We start from the raw sequence: 23,514 nt of genomic DNA on the forward strand, positions 1-23,514 counted from the left end.
CTCCTCACTCACCTGAAGACGGAGCGACACTCCGAAAGCTTGTGCTACCAAATAAACCTGTTGGACTTTAACCTGGTGTTGTGTGACTTCTTACTCTAACTTTTAGACAATGCCCTTTCGCCCTCAACTACCCAAACCACGAAAATAGTTTCTCTCTCTTTACCTGATCTGTTTCTCTTAATATCTTAACTTTCAAATTTTGGGAGATATAACCCTACTTTGTGTAATCTCTCATCAGAATTTATCCTTGGATTCAAATATCATTCTGGTAAATCTACTCTGCACTCCCTCTGAGGTAAATATATTCTTCCTCAGGTCTGGTGCCCAGAACTGTTAACAGTACCTGAGGTGTGGTCGAAGCAGAGCATTGTGTTGCTGGAGCATGCATTTCATTCCCCTAGATATAAGGAATAAGGAAATATAAGGAAATTTGGCATGTCAGCTACGATTCTCTCCAGCTTTTACAAATGCATCATAGAAAGCATTCTTTCTGGTTGTATCACAGCTTGATGTGGCTCCTGCTCTGCCCAAGACTGCAAGGAACTACAAAATGTTGTGAATGTAGCCCAATCCATCACGCAAACCAGCCTCCTATCCATTGACTCTGTCTACACTTCCCGCTGCCTCGGCAAAGCAGCCAGTATAATTAAGGACCCCATGCACTCCGGACATTCTCTCTTCCACCTTCTTCCTTCGGGAAAAAGATACAAAAGTCTGACGTCACGTACCAACCGATTCCAGAACAGCTTCTTCCCTGCTGCTGTCAGATGTTTGAATGGACTTACCTTGCATTAAGTTGACCTTTCTCTACACTCTAGCTATGACTGTAACACTACATTCTGCACTCTCTCACTTCCTTCTCTATGAACAGTATGTTTTGTCTGTATAGCGTGCAAGAAACATTACTTTTCACTAAATACATAGAACATAGAACAGTACAGCACAGAACAGGCCCTTCGGCCCACGATGTTGTGCCGAGCTTTATCTGAAACATGTGACAGTAAATCAAATCAGATATAAAGACTTAGCATTTCATTGGCTTTTTTGATTCTTTTCTGTACCTGTTTGTGACCTTTGGGTGATCAATGCATCTGCACCTCCAAGTCTCAATGAGCCTTCATTATTTCGAGCATTTTCCCATTTTGGAATGGTGGTACAGTGGTTAGCACTGCTGCCTCACAGCACCAGGGAGCTGAGTTCAATTCCTGCCTTGGGTCACTGTCTGTATGGAGTTTGCATGCTCTTCCCGTGTCTGCGTGTGTTTCATCTGGGTGCTCTGGTTTTCTCCCACAGTCCAAACATGTGCAAATTCGGTGGATTGGCCATACTAAATTGCCCTTTAGTGTGCCAGGATGTGTCGGTTAGGTGGATTAACGGGGTAAATACGTGTGGTAATGGCAATAGGACCAGGGTTCTTTTGAGGAGTTTTTTTGAGGAGTCGGTGCAGACTCGATGGGCCAATTGTCCACCTACTGCACTGTAGGGAACCTATGAAACTATCTGTTACATCTTCACGTTGAAATATATTTGTCGTAGTTTTCTCAATTCACAATCTGTTAATATCACTTCATAATTTTATGTTTCCAGCAACATTGCTTACAATGCTGTTTAACTGTGTCATCAGAACATTTGGAAATGTGGTTTTCTATTCCATCATCTAAGTCATAATTAAATACCATGAACATTCAAGGCCCCAACACAGATCATTGAGGGATATCACTCATCGTATCCTACGAATTAGAGTATCTGTCCATTATTGCTACTCTGTCTCCTGTTAATAAGCAATGCCCTAAACAGGTCAGTAACTTGCCTTCAATTCCATGAGTTTCAAATTTAGCCACCAGCCTCCCTAACATTGAATTCTGCGGGACCCCACTCGACGCAGTCTTCTAGTCAGAAAAACACCCTTCGACCTCTGCTTCCTGCCACTCAGCCAAGTTTGGATGCAATTTGCCTCATTTCCTTGGATTCCAGCGGCTCTTATCTTTGCTGTCAGTCTCCCACGTGGGACCTTACCAAAAGCCTTGCTGAAGTCGAAGCCGACCACATCAAATGCATTGCTCTCATCGACGCTTCTGGTCACCTCTTTGAAAAATTAAATCAAGTTGGTCAGACTTGACCTCCCCTTAACAAAACTTGACTTGAAACTGTAACTTTTGGCCCAGATGTTGGGATGCTACCCTGTGCGACAAGACCTCCGTTTTGGTCAGGAAACAATTGCAGATAAAGAAAAAGCCAGTATCAAAACACATCATCGATAAAAATGCTTCATTGTTGTTATTATCGTCTTCATAATTTTCAGATGTTTTTATCTGTCATGCAAAGCAAAAACTCCCCCCCTCCCACCTCCATCTTCCCACCCCACAAAGATGGATCTTTTGATTACAAGAACATATTGTGTAAGAGAGTGATCATTCCCATGTTGCGTCAATAACCAGAATGGACAAGGAAAGGCATGCCCAATTCACAGCCTCTATGAGAGCTTTGAGTTTTTGATGCTTTGATACCCATTCTGTATTGTAATGATGAAACTTCAAAACAAACAAATAGACTTAAAAGACTTTGCAATCGCTGAGGGGAAAAAAAATGCAACTCATGCTTTTTACATGCTGTCACTGGGAAGAGTAATCTAAAGATGGGTTCGCCACAACAAATAAAAGGAACAAAGTGTGCTTTTCTCACTCCCTCTTAGTTCAAAATGTTCCAAATTCCTTAAAAAATCCATTAAAAAAATCTAGTACGTTTGAATATCTGGTTAAGAACTTCATGTACAAATAGTGACATATCTGAATTATATGACAGATGAAACAGTCTAAGATTTCTGGCATTCAGACACAGGCCACTTCTGTTTCACTGTGCACTGCATCTGCCTGTATAGGGAGTTATGGAATTCTGTCATGATGAATGAGATTGAACAGACATTCCAATTGAGAAGTGCTTGGGAAAGTGTAATTTTCTGCTGAGCAACAGCATGGAAGAAGATTCACTCTGGAGGAAGACATTGATTGAAAATACAAATCACCTTCTGCTTTACAGTCTTCGAGCAGATGAGAGTGACTTGATTGGCTGACACAAGCAGCAGACCTGACCTCAACTGAGTAACAATGGTGTCCTTTAAATTGCAGTTTCAGGAAAAGCATTTTTATTTTCAGAACATTGCTGTGCTGATGTGGAACCAGTAGTTGGCTTCCATGAGGCTAAATGCTGCATATTTTCTCATATTGATTTTCTACATTATTTTTATATGCTGCTATCCTTGATAATAAAAAAAGTCGACTGTTCAAAGCTTGATGGTTTAATTGCTCAGACGAAAAACTGCTATTGAATTGTATTGTGAAATTGACTGTGTAGTCACTATTGTTTTTTGCTCCATTTCTTTAACCAGGACAGACCTACCACTGGGCAATACTAATTGTTAATCTTGTTCAGCTTAGTCACATGCCATTCCTTGACTGTGTTTGCTCTGTGCAGCTACAGGTAGCTTGTGAATTTAAAAAAGGCCTATCGTTCTGCTAGGGGATGGGTTGAATACAAGTCTAGACTATTCACACAACGGTCAAGTCTGTAATTCTTGCACACAAGATATATAGGAAGTGTTAGCTGTTAAAGGTAAATGGAAATGATTCAATTTTAAAATGTTAAATTGTTTGTGCTGTATTTTGAAACACTTAAACATTCCATTCCCAAAATTCATAATTGTGAATTTATTGCCTGAGAATATTTAGAATCTATGGAGTTGACCAGAAATGAATTAATTGGGCTGAACCTGATGTTACCGAGCAACACCCAGAGCTTCATTGGGCCTTGAAGTGTCGGAATTACCATTTGACCTAATAACCAGTTCTCTAAACAGTTTCATCAAATATTGAATTGTGACAAACTGATATTGACTAAGCACTGTTCATCGGCAGAGTTTAAAATGTATCTTTCTCATTGGTAGCAACGATTCAGTAAGGTGACTTGATCGATTGTTACTTCATGATGAGCTGTTCATCTGCCCACTGAGGTGAACCTAAAACATTGCATGGCAGTTTTTGGATATCAAGTCCTCTCAGTACTCTGGCCAATATTTATACCTCAAATGACACCAGTGAAAAATAATCTGGTCATTTATCTTACTGATGTGGGATGTTGCGAAGTGCAAATTATTTACCTTTTCCCACTATTACATTTCAAAAGTACTTGGCTACATTTCAAAAGTACTTGAATGGCTGTAAAGTGTTTAAGGATACCATGAATGATGCTTTCTCAATTTAATTTTATATGTTCAGAAATCCAATTACCAACTCTCAAATGTTCTGTTTCTACTTTATACTTGTTTAACTGTAACATACTGGCTTCTGGGAAGTTGGGGTCCACAGAACCAAAATCCTCCTTATCTGCAAAAGCTATTCTTTGATGTAGAATCATTGAATGGTTACAGCATAGAAGGTGACCATTTGGCCCACTCTGTCTATACTGGAGAAATTCACTGAGATTCACTCTTCCTCCTCCCCTGGACATTCTTCCTTTTCGGAGAATAAATATTGGGAAGATGCAACAAAAAATACATAGTCCATAAAAAAGATAATTGTTTTGATATTTGAACACAAGTGCCAAATGATTTGGTTATTATTTGTTTACCCTCTTCATGTTGCATGTTTTCTCAGGGTGACTGGCTTTCAACTTCCATCACCAATTGTCAGCACAGGCTCAATCCTCACTCTCTGGTTCACCACGGATTTTGCTGTCAGCGCACAAGGATTCAAGGCTGTTTATGAAGGTAGAAGTGTTACCGCTATGTTAACCTGTTTAACTGCGATGCTCTTATGTTATTTGAAAGTCTTGCTTTTTCTGAAGCGGAATATAAATGTCTCTGGTTGCAATACCATGTTTTCAATGCATTCAGTACATGCTTAAATTTAAAATGTAAGCAGAATGCAAAGGTTTCTTCCACTGACTGAGTTTGCTCTGTGACTATAGAGTTACAGAGATCAGATGTGTCACTTTGGTTATGCCAAATTGGTTCATCTCAGCTTGGGCAGCAGCTGCTAAAATTGGCCCAAGTACCTTTGTGTGAGGAAGAGAAATGGCAGAAATTTTACTCCAGCTTGCTGTCAAGTGACTTCCACTTTTTGCAAATGCAGATGTGTCAACATCAGGTGGGGGCAGGCTTAAGCTCAGGTCACCTGCTGATATCCGAGCCTTTATTTTTTACCCTCGAGCCTCAAGTTCAGGAAACTGTGAAGGAAACTGCTCAAAATCTTATCTCATGGATTTGCTATAATTCCTGCTTTACCATTGTTGGGATCTGAAATCCCATATGTTCTGTATATCAACAATGCTGGAGCTGAAAGAGGCGAGTTGCTGGATTAAGTTTCAAGGACCCCCTTGTCTCATGGAATCCATCACTAAGCCTGCCACAAATATGAGCCCAGTAGATCTGCTGGAGTTGGCACTCACTGAGACAGACACCAACCTGGTAGGAAAAGTCCTGTCCTAACTATGGAGTTTCATAGATGAAGAATGACTCATTGGCTGAGATACATAGAACATAGAACATAGAACATTACAGCGCAGAACAGGCCCTTCGGCCCACGATGTTGCACCGACCAGTTAAAAAAAACAAACTGTGACCCTCCAACCTAAACCAATTTCTTTTCGTCCATGAACCTATCTACGGATCTCTTAAACGCCCCCAAACTAGGCGCATTTACTACTGATGCTGGCAGGGCATTCCAATCCCTCACCACCCTCTGGGTAAAGAACCTACCCCTGACATCGGTTCTATAACTACCCCCCCTCAATTTAAAGCCATGCCCCCTCGTGCTGGATTTCTCCATCAGAGGAAAAAGGCTATCACTATCCACCCTATCTAAACCTCTAATCATCTTATATGTTTCAATAAGATCCCCTCTTAGCCGCCGCCTTTCCAGCGAAAACAATCCCAAATCCCTCAGCCTCTCCTCATAGGATCTCCCCTCCATACCAGGCAACATCCTGGTAAACCTCCTCTGCACCCTCTCCAAAGCCTCCACATCCTTCCTGTAATGTGGGGACCAGAACTGCACACAGTACTCCAAGTGCGGCCGCACCAGAGTTGTGTACAGTTGCAACATAACGCTACGACTCCTAAATTCAATCCCCCTACCAATAAACGCCAAGACACCATATGCCTTCTTAACAACCTTATCTACTTGATTCCCAACTTTCAGGGATCTATGCACACATACACCTAGATCCCTCTGCTCCTCCACACTATTCAAAGTCCTCCCGTTAGCCCTATACTCAACACATCTGTTATTCCTACCAAAGTGAATTACCTCACACTTCTCCGCATTAAACTCCATCCGCCACCTCTCGGCCCAACTTTGCAACCTGTCTAAGTCTTCCTGCAAACTACGACACCCTTCCTCACTGTCTACCACACCACCGACTTTGGTGTCATCAGCAAATTTGCTAATCCACCCAACTATACCCTCATCCAGATCATTAATAAATATTACAAACAGCAGTGGCCCCAAAACAGATCCCTGAGGTACACCACTTGTAACCGCACTCCATGATGAATATTTACTATCAACCACCACCCTCTGTTTCCTATCCGCTAGCCAATTCCTGATCCAATTTCCTAGATCACCCCCAATCCCATACATCTGCATTTTCTGCAGAAGCCTACCATGGTGAACCTTATCAAACGCCTTACTAAAATCCATATATACCACGTCCACTGCCTTGCCCCCATCCACCTCCTTGGTCACTTTCTCAAAAAACTCAATAAGGTTAGTAAGGCACGACCTACCTGCCACAAAACCATGCTGACTATCACCTATCAATTCATTACTCTCCAAATAACTATAAATCCTATCCCTTATAATTTTTTCCAACATCTTGCCGACAACAGAAGTGAGACTCACCGGTCTATAATTCCCGGGGAAGTCTCTGTTCCCCTTCTTAAACAATGGGACAACATTCGCTAACCTCCAATCTTCTGGTACTATACCAGAGGCCAACGACGACCTGAAGATCAGAGCCAGAGGCTCTGCAATCACTTCTCTTGCCTCCCAGAGAATCCTTGGATAAATCCCATCCGGACCAGGGGATTTATCTATTTTCAGACCCTCCAGAATATCCTGCACATCCTCCTTATCAACTGTAATACTGTCTATTCTACTCCCTTGCAACCCAGTGTCCTCCTCAGCTATATTCATGTCCCCTTGCGTGAACACCGAAGAGAAATATTGGTTCAATGCTTCACCAATCTCCTCCGGTTCCACACATAACTTCCCTCTGCCATCTATAACTGGCCCTAAACTTGCCCTAACCAACCTTCTGTTCTTGACATACCTATAGAACGCCTTAGGATTCTCTTTAACCCTATCCGCCAAAGTCTTCTCATGTCCCCTTTTAGCCCTTCTAAGCTCGCTCTTCAACTCCCTCTTAGCCAATCTAAAGCTTTCTAGTGCACTACCCGAGTGCTCACGTCTCATCCGAACATAAGCCTCCTTTTTCTTTTTAACCAACAAAGAAACTTTTTTGGTGCACCACGGTTCCCTAGCCCTACCAATTCCTCCTTGCCTGACAGGGACATACCTATCACAGACCTGGCAAGTGAAAGCCAATAATGATACATTAACAAAATTTTGTTTCTTCATTTATCACAACCTCGAGATTAAGAAGGAAATATAATCACTTGGCGAGCTGGAGAAATAGTTCAGCTATTTCTGGCCTGAAAATCAAGAATGAAAACATTCCAACCCTTGTCTTTAAGATTGCAATTAAGGATTACTAAATTCTGCAATCTCTCCTTTCCTTCTCTATATACGATATACTTTGTCTGTGTAGCCCGCAAGAAATAATACTTTTCACACGATACCAATACATGTGACAATAACAAATCAAATCAAATCTTGACATGATCGAATGTTTGATACTGTGATGTTTGAAGTACTTTTCTTTCTGCTGTTAACATCAGAATGTTATTTTTACACCAAGTATTTCTGTACCTTGTCCATGTTAGCATCAATCCACAGTTCACGTATTGTGAAGTCACATTGGAGCAATCAGCAAAACTTCAATTCAGGGGTTGAAACAAAAGACTTGCGAGCAGCAATATTGAAAAAGAATTGTCCTTTCTGAAATATAGCTCAGTTACATTTTCTACTAAGACTTTCACCTTTTTCATTTCTTGTGTGGCTTTAAGTGAAGAAATGGTGAGAGAAATGTAATAACAATTACAAATAAATTACCCACATTTTGAGACCTGTTACATTTCCTTCATGTCTTTTTGTCTGAAGCTGAGTTAATTTCCATTCAGTCACAAGTTTGAGAAAAGGATCTACTAAAATAGGAAGGGTCAAGGGAGAAGCGAATGTATTGATTAATATGATGAATTTTACCCTTGCAAGAATGAGAAACTTATTCCCTCGAATAATTATACAAGTTTGCGCAGATTCCACTTTTAAATGGGTTGTGTGAGGAGACTTCTGAAGATGTCCAAGCATGCAACCAATGGAACTGACCCTCCATATCTCAGTCGAGTTACTTCTGTAGATTGAGCGAGCATTGCTCAATCTGGCATTTTTCCTTTCAGCTAAATCTTCACCTCTTTGCAGCATTTTTTCATCCAGCTGATAATCTCTCAAGACTGTTAACTCCAAAAAATTGGACCATTGGCTCTCCTGCTACCTAACTAGAATTCAGACGGGATTTCAATTCCCATCCACCTTATCTCTTAGTTATGAACTCTTTCTTGGATTCAAGTAGTTAGAGCTTCCCTCCCTAAATAATGTCATTGAAGAAGAATTTACATCAAATCTACACCTACTTATGGACTTGTCATATTCTTTACCTGAAGGTTTTGTGCAGTGACCCATCCTTTTGCTTCTCAAGAATAGTTAAGAGTCGTATTTTTTTGTTGTTGACTTCCTTGTGCCAAAATTAGCAATGAGAAGAGAATACTGGTATGTTTTACTACCATTCATTATCTTTCATGCAGAGGATTATCAGTTATAAGTGAGGGATCAAGGAACTGTAGAACTTCATTTCTTCGCTTAAAGCCACATAAATGAAAAACGTGCAAGTCTTAGTAGAAAATGTAACTGAGCTACATAGGATTTATTGTTGTCACATGTATCGTTATACAGTGAAAAGTATTGTTTCTTGCGCACTATGCAAAGCATACCGTACATTGAGAAGAAAGGCGAGAGTGCAGAATGTAGTGTTACAGTCATTGCCAGCGTATAGATAGAGATCAACTTAATGCGAGGGTAGGTCCATTCATGGCAGCAGGGAAGAAGCTGTTCTTGAGTTGGTTGATCTGTGTCCTCAAACTTTTGTATCTTTTTTCTGACGGAAGAAGGTGGAAGAGAATATGTCCGGGGTGCGTGGGGTCCTTGATTATGCTAGCAGCTTTTCCGAGGCAGCGGGAAATGTAGACAATGTCAATGGGTGGGAGGCTGGTTTGCATGATGGATTGGGCTACATTCACGACCTTTTGTAGTTTCTTGTGGTCTTGGGCAGAGCAGGAGCCATACCAAGCTGTGATACAACCAGAAAGACTACTTTGTATGGTTCATCTATAAAGGTTGGTGAGAGTCATAGCAGACATGCCAAATTTCCTTAGTTTTCTGAGAATGTAGAGGCATTGGAGGGCTTTCTTAACTATAACGTTGGCATGGAGGAACCAGGACAGATTGTTGATGATCTGGACACCTAAAAACTTGAAGCTCTCGACTATTTCTACTTCGTCCCCATTGATGTAGACAGGGGCATGCTTCCTGAAGTCGATGACTATCTCCTTCATTTGTCGTCGCACCAGTTTACTATTTTCTTTATTCTTTATCTCTTTCCTTCTCTCTCTTTCCTGTACTCCATCTTGTCATTGTTTGAGATCTGACCCACTACGGTGGTATCATCAGGAAACTAGAAAATCGAGCTGGAGGGAAATTTAGCCACACAGTCATAGGTGTATAAGAAGTATAGTAAGGGGCTGAGGACACAGCCTTATGGGGCACCGGTGTTGAGGATGATCATGAAGGAGGTGTTGCCTATCCTTACTGATTGCAGTTTAGGATCATAGAATCCTACAGGTGTACAAGGAGGCCATTTGGCCCATCGAGTCTGCACCGACCACAATCCTACCAGACCCTATGCCCATAACCCCATGTGGGTTAGGAAGTTCAGGATCCAGTCGCAGAGGGAGGAGCCAAGCCCCAGGCCACGGAGCTTGGGGATGAGTTTTGTCAGAATAATTGTGTTGAAGGCTGAGCTGCAGTCAATAAATAGGAGTCTGACATGGGTGTCCTTTGTTATCTCGGTGTTCCAGGGTTGAGTGCAGGCAACAGCAATTTCTCAGGGTTTCCTCATTTTGACAGCACCAAGAATTAAATGTGAATGAAAACTTTTTCTTCTATATTCAAAACATGGACATTTTGTCACTCACGATGTGAAAAATGTGTGAATACCTTGTGGCTGAATCAAAATTTGTAACATTCTTATCTTGACAAACGGAACAGAATGGCTGCTTTGTCTTTTTTGCTGAAGGGTGTGCTTGTTTTCCAGAGCTTTTAAAGGCATTCATTGAAATAATTGTGGATCAAAACTTGTTTAATTTATCCATTTTAAGCCTTAATTTAAGTAATTAGTTGATGAATACTTAATAGGTAATTTTACTGTGGAACACATTCTGCTGAAGCTCTACAATTTGCTATTCAGCAGATATAATGAGTGTAAAATAAGTCGATAAACTCTGCAATTTACATTGGTAAGAGATTTGATGTAGACAGTAGAAACACATGAAATATCTATATCTAATACAGGAAGCTGAAGCAAATCACGCCAATATTGATCATAGTGTGGGGCAGTGAATTTATATTAGCTCGTGATGGTGCCTTGATATCAACTCATGATGTTGCATTGATCTGTGTCAGTGATATGTTGACCTGTAATGTTGAATTAATGTCAAACTGCGCGTGTTGAATTGTCTGCAGCTGATGATGTTGGATTGGCCATGCCATGTGCTGATGAATTTACAATGGTCTGTGACCCTGAGAAGATTTCCATTCATAATGGTGAATTTTCCGGAGGATATGATGCTGAATGTAAAGGTTAATGTCAGTGCACGCAAAAAACTGAAATGTGAATTGGTTGCACTGCATACGTCCCAACCACAAGCCTAAAAACAAAAGTGACTCCTTCATAAAAATGCCTTATTGAAAACATCTGCAAAGAGCATAGGACTCCTGTAACCCAGGATTAACAGCATGGGATGCTTCGATGACTTGAGGGTGTTGCACCCAACATAGTCCACTGATCTTGAACCGTTTGTTATTTAAATCATGTCGTTTCCAATGTGAATGTTGCATTTCAAGTCTATACTCCAATTATTCATTTAAATAATCAGAGTTTGTTCAATTAACCATTCTGATTTGCTTCATATAAAAAAACTATTCCGACCAATAAAGAGCAAACAGATTATTTAAAAGCAATCAAATAAACCTGGAATCAGCAATTATTGTGAAACTAGTCAATATTGTTCAAAAAATATTTTTCCAATTTGCTTTGGTGGCAGTTGTGTTATTTGTCAACTCACAACGCTTAGGATTTATAACATAAATACATTGCAACATTGTCTGACTGCAAAAAATGTTAACCTTACCACAACAATATCCATTGTATTAAGAACAAAGAAAATTACAGCACAGGAACAGGCCCTTCGGCCCTCCGAGCTTGCACTGACCAGGCTGCCCGACTAACTAAAAGCCCCTACTCTTCTGGGGACCATATCCCTCCATTCCCAACGTATTCATGTATTTGTCAAGATGCCCCTTAAAAGTCACAAATGTATCTGCTTCCACTACCTCCCCCGGCAGCGAGTACCCACCACTGTCTGTGTAAAAAAAAACTTGCCTCGTACATCTCCTTTAAACTCTGCCCCTCGCACCTTAAACCTATGCCACCTAATAATTGATTCTTCCACCCTGGGGAAAAAGCTTCTGACTCTCCAATCTGTCATAGTCCCTCATAATCTTGCAGACTTCTATCAGGACTTCTATCAACCTCTGTCATTCCACTGAGAACAAACCAATTTTCTCCAACCTCTCCTCATAGCTAATGCCCTCCATACCAGGCAACATCCTGGTAATCTTTTCTGTACCCTCTCCAAAGCCGCCACATCCTTCTGGTAGTGTGGTGACCAGAATTGAACACAATATTCCAAGTGCGGCCTAACTATGTTATAAAGCTGCAACATGACTTGCCAATTTTTAAATGCAATGCCCCGGCCGATGAAGGCATGCCGTATGCCTTCTTGACTACCTTCTCCACCTGTGTTGCCACTTTCAGTGACCTGTGTACCTGAACACCCAGATCCCTCTGCCTATCAATACTCTTGAGGGTTCTGCCATTTACTATACATTTTCCATCTGTATTAGGCCTTCCAAAATGCATTACCTCACATTTGTCCAGATTCAACTCCATCTGCTGTTTCTCCGCCCAAGTCTCCAACCGATCTATGTCCTGCTGTATCCTCTGATGGTCCTCGTCGCTATCCACAAATCCACCAACCTTTGTGTCATCCACAAACTTACGAATCAAACCAGTTACATTTTCCTCCAAATCATTTATATATATGCGCCCTTCCACTGCTACCCTGGTCTTCTATGATCGAGCCAGTTCTGTATCCACCTTGCCAGCTCACCTCTGATCCCAAGCGACTTCACCTTCTGCACCAGTCTGCCATGAGGGACCTTGTCAAAGGCCTTACTGAAGTCCATGTACACAACATCCACTGCCCTAGCCTCATCAATCATCTTCATCACTTCCTCGAAAAACTCGATCAATTTAGTGAGGCATGACCTCCCCTTCACAAAACCATGTTGCCTCTCGCTAATATGTCCAGTTATTTCCAAGTGGGAGTAAATCCTGTTTCAAAGAATCCTCTTCAATAATTCCCTACCACTGACGTCAGGCTCACTAGCCTGTAATTACCTGGATTTTTTGTGCTACCCTTCTTAAACAAAGGAACAACATTGGCTATTCTCCAATCATTCGGGATCTCCCCTGTAGCCGGTGAGGCTACAAAGATTTCTCTCAAGGCCCCAGCAATTTCCTTCCTTGCTTCTTTCAGTATTCTGGAGTATATCCCATCAGGCCCTGGGGACTTGTCTACCTTAATGTTTCTCAAGAAACCCAATACCACCACCTTTTTTGATCTCAACATGACTCAAACTATTTACACATCTTTTCCCAGATTCATCATCCACCAAGTCCTTCCCTTTGGTGAATACTGATACAAAATACTCATTTAATACCTTGCCCATTTCCTCTGGCTCGATGCATAGATTCCCTCCCCTGTTCTTGAGTGAGCCAACCCTCTCCCTGGCTACCCTCTTACTCATTATATATGTACAAAAAGCCTTGGGATTTTCCTTAATCCTGCTGGCCAATGATTTTTCATGATCCCTTATAGCCTTCCTTTACTCCTGGCTTAAGTTTCTTTCTCCTTTCCTTGTATTCCACACTTGCTTCATGCGTTCCCAGCCTTGACAAATTCTGCCTTTTTCTCTTTGACTAGGCTCACAATATCTCTTGTTATCCAAGGTTCCCAAAACTTGCCATACTTATCCTTCATCCTTACAGGAATGTGCCGGTCCTGAATCCCTATCAACTTACACTTGAAAGCTTCCCACATGTCAGATGTGGATTTGCCCCCAATCAACATTTTTCAGTTCCTGCCTAATATTGTGATAAGTAGCCTTCCCCCAATTTCGCACCTTCACTTGAGGAGTACACTTAACTTTATCCATCAGTACCTTAAAGTTTACTGAGTTGTGGTCACTGTTCCCGAACTGCTCCATGACTGAAACGTCGACCACCTGGCTGGGCTTATTCCCCAATACCAGGTCCAGTACAGCCTCTTCTCCAGTTGGACTATCTACATACTGCTTCAAGAAGCCCTCCTGGATGCTCCTTACAAACTCTGCCCCATCCACGCCCCTAGCACTAAGTGAGTGCCGGCCAATATAGGGAAAGTTAAAATCTCCCACCACAACAACCCTGTTACTTTTATACCTTGCCAAAATCTGCCGACATATCTGTTCCTCTATCTCCCACTGGCTGTTGGGCGGCCTATAGTAAACCCCCAACATTGTGACTACACCCTTCCTATTCCTGAGCTCTATCCATATTGCCTCGCTGTCTGAGCCCTCCGAGGTGTCCTCCCGCAGTACAGCTGTGATATTCTCCTTAACCCCTTTTACATCTCCCTCTATCCTGCCTGAAACATCTGTATCCTGGAATGTTAAGCTGCCAATCCTGTCCTTCCCTTAACCAAGTCTCTGTGATAGCAACAACATCATAATTATGATACAACCATCTGCACCAACTTCTCCCAAACTGGCCTTGGTGCCTTGGGAACAACAAGACTATCTCTTTGTGCTGTAATCGAAATGGGCTAGATATCTGGTACACTATATCCAAACCAAGAACTATCTATTTTGACTTGGCTCCTCTTCTTTCATGTTCTGAGAACAGAGCTCATGATAGAAACCACTTAAAAAGGGAAAGAATCTCAGAAAATGAATGCCGGAGAATGAGGGCATCACAACCACATTTCAACATGTAGTTAAAAATTTTAGCACCATTTGTTTACGTTTTGCTCGCACTTTCTGAAGCTGATTGACTCAAATGTTCCTGTTATAATTTAGGTCAGAAACTCAAAAGTTTTTATGAAGTCATCCTGAATCATTTTTGCACTTTGAATTTTAGCATGGGTAAACATTAGATGTTTCACTCCAGTTATGATTCAAATGACGTACTAGGGAGCTTTTATCAAACAAAGTTTATTTATGAACACAGTTAACATATAAAAAAGATGATTTTCCAAATTACAAACAAGAAGAGAAACAACCATATATATAGTTAACAGCTCAATGTACTGTTCCAACCAAACAAATGCCCACAAACATACACCCTGGTTTCGGTTTAACACAGAAAATAAGTATGCTCACGTGATGCTGGAATTGCAGCTTTGCAACACCTGATGTAAATCAGTTCTTTGGATGGACAATTGAAACTCTGACTTCCCTGTCCTGCAACTGCTCATGATGTGCAACTGCTAGCACACCTTGAGGTGGAAAGAGAGCCACTGCTTGCCTCTATCTAGTTAACCGCCGACAGCAAAAATTTCACTCCAGAGCCTGAGAAAAAACTGTTTCCAGTTTGCAGTCCAAACAGCTTCTAAGTAGCCAACAGAATTTCCAATGCCAGGGAGAGAGACACAAACACTGTTTTCAGTCTGGAGTCCAACAGCTTCCGCCAAACTGAAAGTGAACCCTTGGATATCCCTGGGAAGGAACCATCTGACCTTGATCTGTCAATCAGTCATAAACCAGACTTTTCAAAAGGGTCGTAAAACTCCAGGACATTGCCTGAGGTCCAGATTAAAAATAAACAAAAGGCACATCAGATGACTTTATCAGCACTAAAAGGACATCTGCTCAAACATGTCAGTGCCACAACGAAGAAGAAAACAGGGTTGCTTATAACTGCAGAGAACTTGCTTAAAATACCTTTCATGGTGGCACAGTGGTTAGCACTGAGAAAGTTCCTTTATAATTATCTTTTTCAACAGAGTTTATGAGAATTCCTTTTCTATATCTTGTGGGTTTTGTAATGTCCAGGAGGGAAAACTGAAGATACCACCAGAGAAAAAAAAGTCTTGAAACCTATTTTGGGTGTAAGCCATGATCCCGTTGGTATCTCTCTTGCTTCTGAATCAGAAGGTTGTGGGATCAATTAAGTCCCACTCCAGGACCTGAGCACAAAAATCAAAGCTGACAGTCCAGTGCAGTCCTGAGAGAGTATTTCAGATGAAATGCTAAATCGAGGCCCTTCTGCTCCCTCAAAGGTGGCACAGTGGTTAGCACTGCTGCCTCACAGCATCAGAGAGCCAGGTTCAATTCCTGACTTGGGTCACTGCACGTTCTCCCCATGTCTGCATGGGTTTCCTCTATGCTCTGGTTTGCTCCCACAGTCTGAAAATGTGCTGACTAGATGCATTTGCCATGCTGAACTCTCCCTCAGTGTACGCGAACAAGTGCCAGAGTGTGGCGACTCGGGGATTTTCACAGTAACTTCATTGCAGTGTGTTGATGTAAGTCTACTTGTGAAACTAATAAATAAATTTAAATATGACTTTCTTAAAGGCACAGTCATGTCATATTCCAATCCTAATACTAGTGAATGATGAGGTGTTCGCTGCTATTCAGAGTCACGAGCTCTAGAAAGTCAATTTGCACCAGAACAGGAAGTTTTGATATTGAGATACATGGTTCTGTGATCATATATCATCATGTAACCTGAGGCAGTTTTCCCTATGGGTGCCCTAGCGTTTACACAGATTTACTGAGAGCTGTTCTGAGGAAGCATGAAGCCTGCTCAGGAATACAGATGGAAGCAAATAAGGTGGAGAGCCAAAGCACTCCGGTACCAAGGGCAACCCAAATGCTGCTCACCCCACCCCTGACAGAACGCAGCTCTCTCTCTGACACTCGCCCACCCGACACTGCTCAGCCCCTGGACATAGCTCACTTGCCTCCCCAGTGCAGCTCACTGGCCTGCCCCCAACATAGCTCACCACTCCACCATAATGTTCAACCAGACACAACTCTATTTCCCTCCCAACAATATGCTTATCCCCTGCACCCTCTGACAATACTCACCCTCCTTTGCACTCTGGAAAATGCTCAGCACCTCCCCGCACCATGCCACAAAAAATGATCGGACCCTCCTTCCAGCTCCCCTGGCCTTCATCCCCGACAATGTACCGAGCTCATCTTGTGGATTCCCTGTCAGATATCAGAACAGAACCAGAAATGTTAGGGTTGGGACTCTGGGAGCTAGCAGATAAGCATGGAGCTGGGGGATGAGCAATGCCAGGGTTATGGGTGAGCAGTTCTGTGGAGCAGGGGGAGGGGGATGAGAGCTGGAACAATGTCAGGAAGAAACCAATGAAAGAAAGGGACATTTAAAAACTCTGCAAATCAATGAACAGAAGACAGACATTAAGAGGCGTGCCTTCAATTCATAACCAAAAAACGGAGTCGTGTCTTTTCTGGAATTGCTCTTTGCCACTTGTCCTCCTGTTCAACTCATGACTGGGTCCAAGCTGGAGCCCAGACAGCAAGGTCCAAAGGCTCCATTGAAAAAAGGTAAGACTTTACTTTTAAACCAGGTCAGCAATGCATGTTTCTGCTGCACTGCTGACCAGATAATCTGAAATAAACTGAAGCATTTAATTCACAGGTAGATGAAGGGCAGGTGACGTGGGGGTAGGCCCTGTATTTATTGATTATCGTGTCAGATTTCTGAACCTTTACCTCTTTCAAATATATCCTTGCTGAAAGATTTGGATCAATCGGTCAGCATTCGTCAAATCAAAAATCTGTTTGATATTCATATTGGGGAGGTTACCTTGCCTATCGTGAATGCTCTGACTTCAGAGTGTGTGCTCTTCTGGTTTTACAATCAGAAAGCAGTACTCTTAAAAGTAGTACCATGATTCACTTCACTGAATAAAATCGAAGGCCATGGTTGTGTAATTTGGTAATACCATATGTCACACAGGCTGCGGTTAAATAATTTATCCTTGCTTCCCCATGTCATACAGTGCCACTGATAATATGACTTAATGTACTGTCATTGGCATGCTACATTATGTTAGGAAATGGCCTAAAAAGATACCAAGCCTATTAAACATATTTAAAGTTCCCAATTGTTTGAGGTGGGTGCTTTCACTGCTGATATTATGCAGCTCTCCATAATTTTACACGATTACAAATGCTTGCAAAGAATTGCTGTCCACCTTTGCGATTGGGATCAACCGATTGATCAGTTTGATTTGAAACTCCCCACAATTGGGTTACGAAGCCTAAATACGGCAATACTCTGTGGACAGCGGGCAAAGGAAGGAGAGGTGGGAGACAGGCTGGTGACATTAAATGAAAGAAACATAAGAGGAGGTACGTAAGCCCGAGGCACTAACCACTTTGATGTTCTCACGGTGAAAACTGCAGGCAACAATTTTATTACGTAACATGTTGTAAATTATGTGGAATAACGCTCCTGTTGATTTAAAATGTATGTCCTCTCAATTTTGTGATAAACCACAGGAGATCAATTTGCATGCTTATGTTTTTGGTACATGCATTTTTTTCATCACATGCTTTGGAAAACAGTCATTTCCCAAATGAAGCTAACCTGATTAAGGTGTACACTTCCAGTGACTTAGTAAATGCATTGTGCCGCATAGTCCTCAGCTGTACCAACCAGGAAAGTCATGGAATTCTATCCTTGGCCTGGGCTGAGGAGAAGTTGGTCAAGGTTGTGAATGTGCATTAAAAACAGGGTTAGGCTCTGCTGTGATGGTTGAACTGCTACATACCTCACGAAAGAAAACATTGGAAGACCGTCAGTGCTGTAAAGCCATACTTCAGCTTGAGGAGAGCTTTTATCTCTCCTGTCCATACAGCTAAGAACAGGAGAGATAAAAGTAGAAAATAAGAGGGATAATTTGAGGAACAAAATCACAAAGAAAGCTGTAAGTGCTTCCCAGGACACAAATGTTGCAACCTGTGGTGAACCATAGATGGTCACCACTATGGGTACTTGTACATATGTTACTCTTGTTACTGTTGGGGTTAGGGTTGGGGTGTTCCACTTGTTAGCATTGTTCTGTGGTACACTCCGTTTGGCTCCGCCTTCTTACAGGAGTATAAACGTCACTGCTACTTCCTAGTGGCCCTTAGTCTGGGATAGTATTGTTAAGCAGTATGCTCTATTCTTATTGTGAATAAAAGCCTTTATTCCCGGGTACGTCCTCGCCTCCCGAGTGAATTAACCGCGCATCACAACCAGTAATCAATTTGCTGCAATAAATGCTCCCAGCAATCAATACAATGGAGGGGAGAAATAATTTTCTGAACAGGCTGTTTAGGGTTGTTGCAAGCTCCCTGAGGGGTGATAGTGCAACTTTAATAGTCATTGTGAACAAGTTAGTGGCATTTCTTGCATGTTTCTTTTTCATTCCCTTTTTAGTCCAGTGTGAAGAGAAATGCTTAACTAATTCATGTGAACAATGAAGACACTACACTGACCTTTACGTTCTCACAGTTCAAATCCTGTGGCTGACACACATCACACATTGGCCAATGTACTGGAAAATTTACATTTATAACTGCCATCATTTACATCAAGGCTTTAGTCGATGCAGTGTGTTTCAGAACAGTTATCAGGGGACAAGAATTGAGTCGACTAAATGGAGTATGATGTATGGCCGTGTTTCATATCAAACCAGAATCCTGATTTTTGGATGAGAAATCCCAGCGAATCTGGGATTGGTAAAATATTTATTTGAAACCATTACTTGTGTCAGCTTGAGAATTCTTTTTCCCCCTGGATCTTGTAATAGAACATGACATGTCTCCAGGTCATTTAATTTGTATCCTACAGATACTCTGTGTTCCGTAACGGAATGATATGACATTAGTGAATACCACAAGAGCATGTTGAAAGGTTCAGAACTGCGTCCCATTTTATTAAAAATGAATGAACTATTGATGATCTGGGTTTACATAATCCGAAGCAGCCTCTTGTGTGACGATAGGAGGTAAAGTCATTCTCTGAAGTGGCAAAAGAAAAGGATAGAAAGGCACAGCAGCTTGGTTCACAACCGGAAGGGCAATTTTTCAGTCAGAATCCTGATGAAGGCTCACAAAAGAATGATTTAAATATATAATTCATTAAGTTACCTCTCCCTGTCAGAACCTGACTGGCCTGCTGTGCATTTGCAGCATTTTCTGCTTTTTAAAAAAAAAATCAGCCTTCTATCATTCACTGCTTTTATATTTGAAGTCGTCCAGTGATCAAATGATATACATGCTTTAAATCATGGAGAGAAGTTTAGAAAGACATAGTTGGCTGCAAAAGGTGGGATGATAACATCTATACACCGTGACCAACAAACAAAAGCTCTTCATGTTCCTGAAGCTAGTTGAACTCGATGTCTGTAATTGGTAATGGGGCTATTCTAATGGCTTGAATGTAATCTAGGTAGAGGTTTTAGACAAGATTAAGAAAGTCGACCAGAGATTTAACAGGATATGAATTCCATCTCCACTGAAATGTGTTCACCACATGTTCTACTGGGCTTCAAGGGTCTTTAGTGGTTTTCATTTTGTCGTCAACTATCTTCCTTCAGAATTGATTATGTTTGTGCTATTCAGATTTTAAAAAAGCTATTATTACAGTCACATTCATGACCCTGAAGCCATGTGATAACAGTGAAAAAGCTTCCAGGTGGCAAAAAATTCTCAGGGAATTGAAGTTGTAATTATAAGAGTAATTAAAACATTAATAATACTTTGCTGCCTCAATTGTTTAATTAGCTAATGTTTTTGAGGTAATATTTAAATTGTATAACACTTTGCTGATAAAAATTCTACTCATCCATGGCAGACAGCATGTAATTTTCTGAAGCTATTTTTAAAAATTCCTTTCCTTCAAGCCAGAATACTGCTTGTTGCCCTAATTCCTTTTCATTTTAACACTTTGTTAATTCAGTAAGAGGTGGGTACCACTTACAGGCTTGGCCCGTTCCACAGGAATGGAAAGATAATCTGTGACAATTTAAGGGCTGTTACAAATGCAAGTTACTACATTTGTATTTTATGTTTATGAACACAGCTTCTCATTTAGAGTAAAACAGAGGAATTAAGAGGGTCATTTGGCCAATTTTGAATTTTACTGACAGCAAGCAGCGTGGATTGATCTTTAATCTTTTTTAAAAATTCATTCATGGGACATGGGCGTCACTAGCTGGCCAGCATTTATTGATGTGGAGATGCCGGCGTTGGACTGGGGCGAACACAGTAAGAAGTTTAACAACACCAGTGTTGTTAAAACTCTTACTGTGTTCGCCCCAGTCCAACGCCGGCATCTCCACATCATGACTACCATCGACACCGCAAACTGCCGGCTCCAAGTGGAGAGGATCTCCAAGAAGACTTTAACCTGGTGTTGTTAAAACTCTTCCAGCATTTATTGCCCATCCCTAGTTTCCCGAGGGCAGTTGAGGTCAACCACATTGCTGTGGCTCTGGAGTCACATGTAGGCCAGAACAGGTAAGGATGGCAGATTTCCTTCCCTAAAGACATCAGTGAACCCGATGGGTTTTTCTGACAATCGACAAGGGTTTCATGGTCATCAGTAGATTATTAATTCTAGATATTTTTTATTGAACTCAAATTCCACCATCTGCCATGGTGGGATTCGAACCCGGGTCCCCAGAACATTAGCTGAGTTTCTGGATTAATAGTTCAGTGATAACACCACTGGGTTATTGCACACACACAGCCCCCCCCCCCCCCCCCCCCCATCCCCATCCTGCCACCCTGTTAAAGATTAAAGGGGGACCCTGGTTATTTCACTTGGCAGAAGGTGCAAGATGTTTGCACTTGTAAAGAACAGCGGATGCATCTATGATAGTGGACAGACTGTTGGCCTGGATTTTTGTGGAGTAATGGAAACTCAGGGCTTTATCCAAAATGATGCCAGGACTCAGGATCCAAAGTTCAGGCCCCCGTTTCCAACAGGAATGGAGGTGGGATGTGATGCACACGGGGGAAATCCAAACCCAGCAGGGCTCAGTGCTGAGTTCACACAGACCTCATTTTTCCCTTAGTGAGGTCTGTTTCATTAGTGTGTGACTTGCCATGTTTAGGAGTAGACGTGAATATTTGTTTAAGGTTGATAAACTCTGTGGAACTGTCAAGCTGCCAAGTTATTTAAATGTGCTTTTCCTTAAATTTTGAAAAATCAAATTCTCTGTGGTTGTGAAAATCTGGTGATTGCAGTTTCAACAATAATGGGTGCGAGATCTTACGACCTTGTCCTGCCCAGCTTTTGGCAAGGCGAGGCGGTAAGATCGGGCAGGAGGTGACAAATCATATTTGCACCTAGTTTTTCACCTCTCCTGATTTCACCAGCAAACAGTGCCAGTACAATTGATTTCTCACACAAAGGGTGAAAAGTCAATTTGAATATTAATGACATAACTTCAATGTCATTAACGGGTCCAGGATGCAATTGTCCAGCATTACTTGTTTCTGCACCTCGCTGGCTGAGGTTCTCCCCGGTGAGAATCACGTATGGTCCCCACCAACAGGGCATCAGAGGCCATTGAAGTTTCCCCCCCCCCCCCCCATCCCTCCATGGTCGGGGGCAAGGCCAGAGACAGTTCCCATGGAGCAGTGCCAGCCTGGCAAAAGCTGCCTGGCACGCAGGCACTGCCTGCCTGGCACCATGGCACTGCCGATCAGGCACGATAACTGTGCTGGGGTGGAGCCAGAGTGGGAGTGGAACCAGAGTAAGGTGGGGCAACGATGGGGGGAGACAAACAGCTCTGCAGGGGTGAGAGAGAGGGAAACTCTGCCGGGGGGGGACGAGCTGTGGTGGGGTGGGAGGGAGGCAGCTCTGCAGGAGGCGATCGATGGGGGCCTAATGTCCATGAGGGGGTCCCGATGTTTGTTGGGTAGGGGGATGGCAGGAGACCTCGCAGTGCACTGGGGGATCAGGATGCCTGCGCAATGACAGACCAAGAACTCATCAGCCAGCTTCACCAGTGAGCTGAGGCTCCACCCCCAACCCCCTGCTGGTGAGAATCGCATCCTGGTACTTTGATTGCATCAAGTGACATAAGATTGCATTTTAAAACTCACCCAAAGAACGAGTCTGAAATTCTTCCATTTTCTTGCTCGTTTGGCAATTGGGGAAATTCTGTGTGTTGGAATAGGTCTAGGGGTTATCATTACAGTATTATTACAACTTGACTACTTCCACAACCTATAATTATCAGTGGGAAGCTGTAAATCCACAATTCCAAAAGGTTATTAAAGGATGAACTGCCAGTGATTTGGGGCTATGAAGACAAATGTTTGTTTTCAGAGGGGATTAAGTACTTGTGAATTAAATGTATTGAAACTTTTATCGATGTAAGTGTTTATATTTATATAGAGAAATCTACAATAGATACCCAGGTTATGAACAAAAAATGCTTGAAAAACTCAGCAGGTAAATGAAATAATTTATTTTCGTATTTTTATTCTTTCAGATTTCCACCCTCGGTACCTTCCTTAAATGTTTGTGGATACTGGATGTGTTGGCATTGAGGGTATTAGGGCAAAGAGTGAGGACTGAGGTGGGGGATATATGTTGGCAGAAGTTGGAACTAAGTTGGCATTGACACTGTAATGGGTTATGGGGTTGGTAGAAAGGTATGGGGTGGCATAGTGGGTAACAAGGACCATGGGGAGTTTATAGATAGACATGGGTATGAGAGCCATGGTGAAGGTTTCAGAACATGTGTTAGTATGGCATGGATCAAGGGAAATGGGGGAGTTGGGTCATGGGTTGGACTGGATGTGGCATTGGAGTCCGGGGGGATAGGGGCTGAGGGGCAAGCTACATCTGCTACAA

At 42.1% G+C, this 23,514-nt stretch overlaps 1 protein-coding gene across 1 annotated transcript in view; it reads left to right on the plus strand.

The window, feature by feature from the left end:
• Positions 1 to 23,514, plus strand: part of csmd1b (CUB and Sushi multiple domains 1b) — a 2,043,836-nt gene that overhangs the window by 296,703 nt on the left and 1,723,619 nt on the right. Inside the window, exon 5 of the mRNA XM_078213588.1 lies at positions 4,650 to 4,762. Within this exon, the coding sequence (XP_078069714.1) occupies positions 4,650 to 4,762 (113 nt within the window). The remainder of the gene's footprint in view (positions 1 to 4,649; positions 4,763 to 23,514) is intronic.

Source organism: Mustelus asterias, chromosome 5, assembly GCF_964213995.1.
Source record: "Mustelus asterias chromosome 5, sMusAst1.hap1.1, whole genome shotgun sequence".
Taxonomy (NCBI): Eukaryota; Metazoa; Chordata; class Chondrichthyes; order Carcharhiniformes; family Triakidae; genus Mustelus; species Mustelus asterias.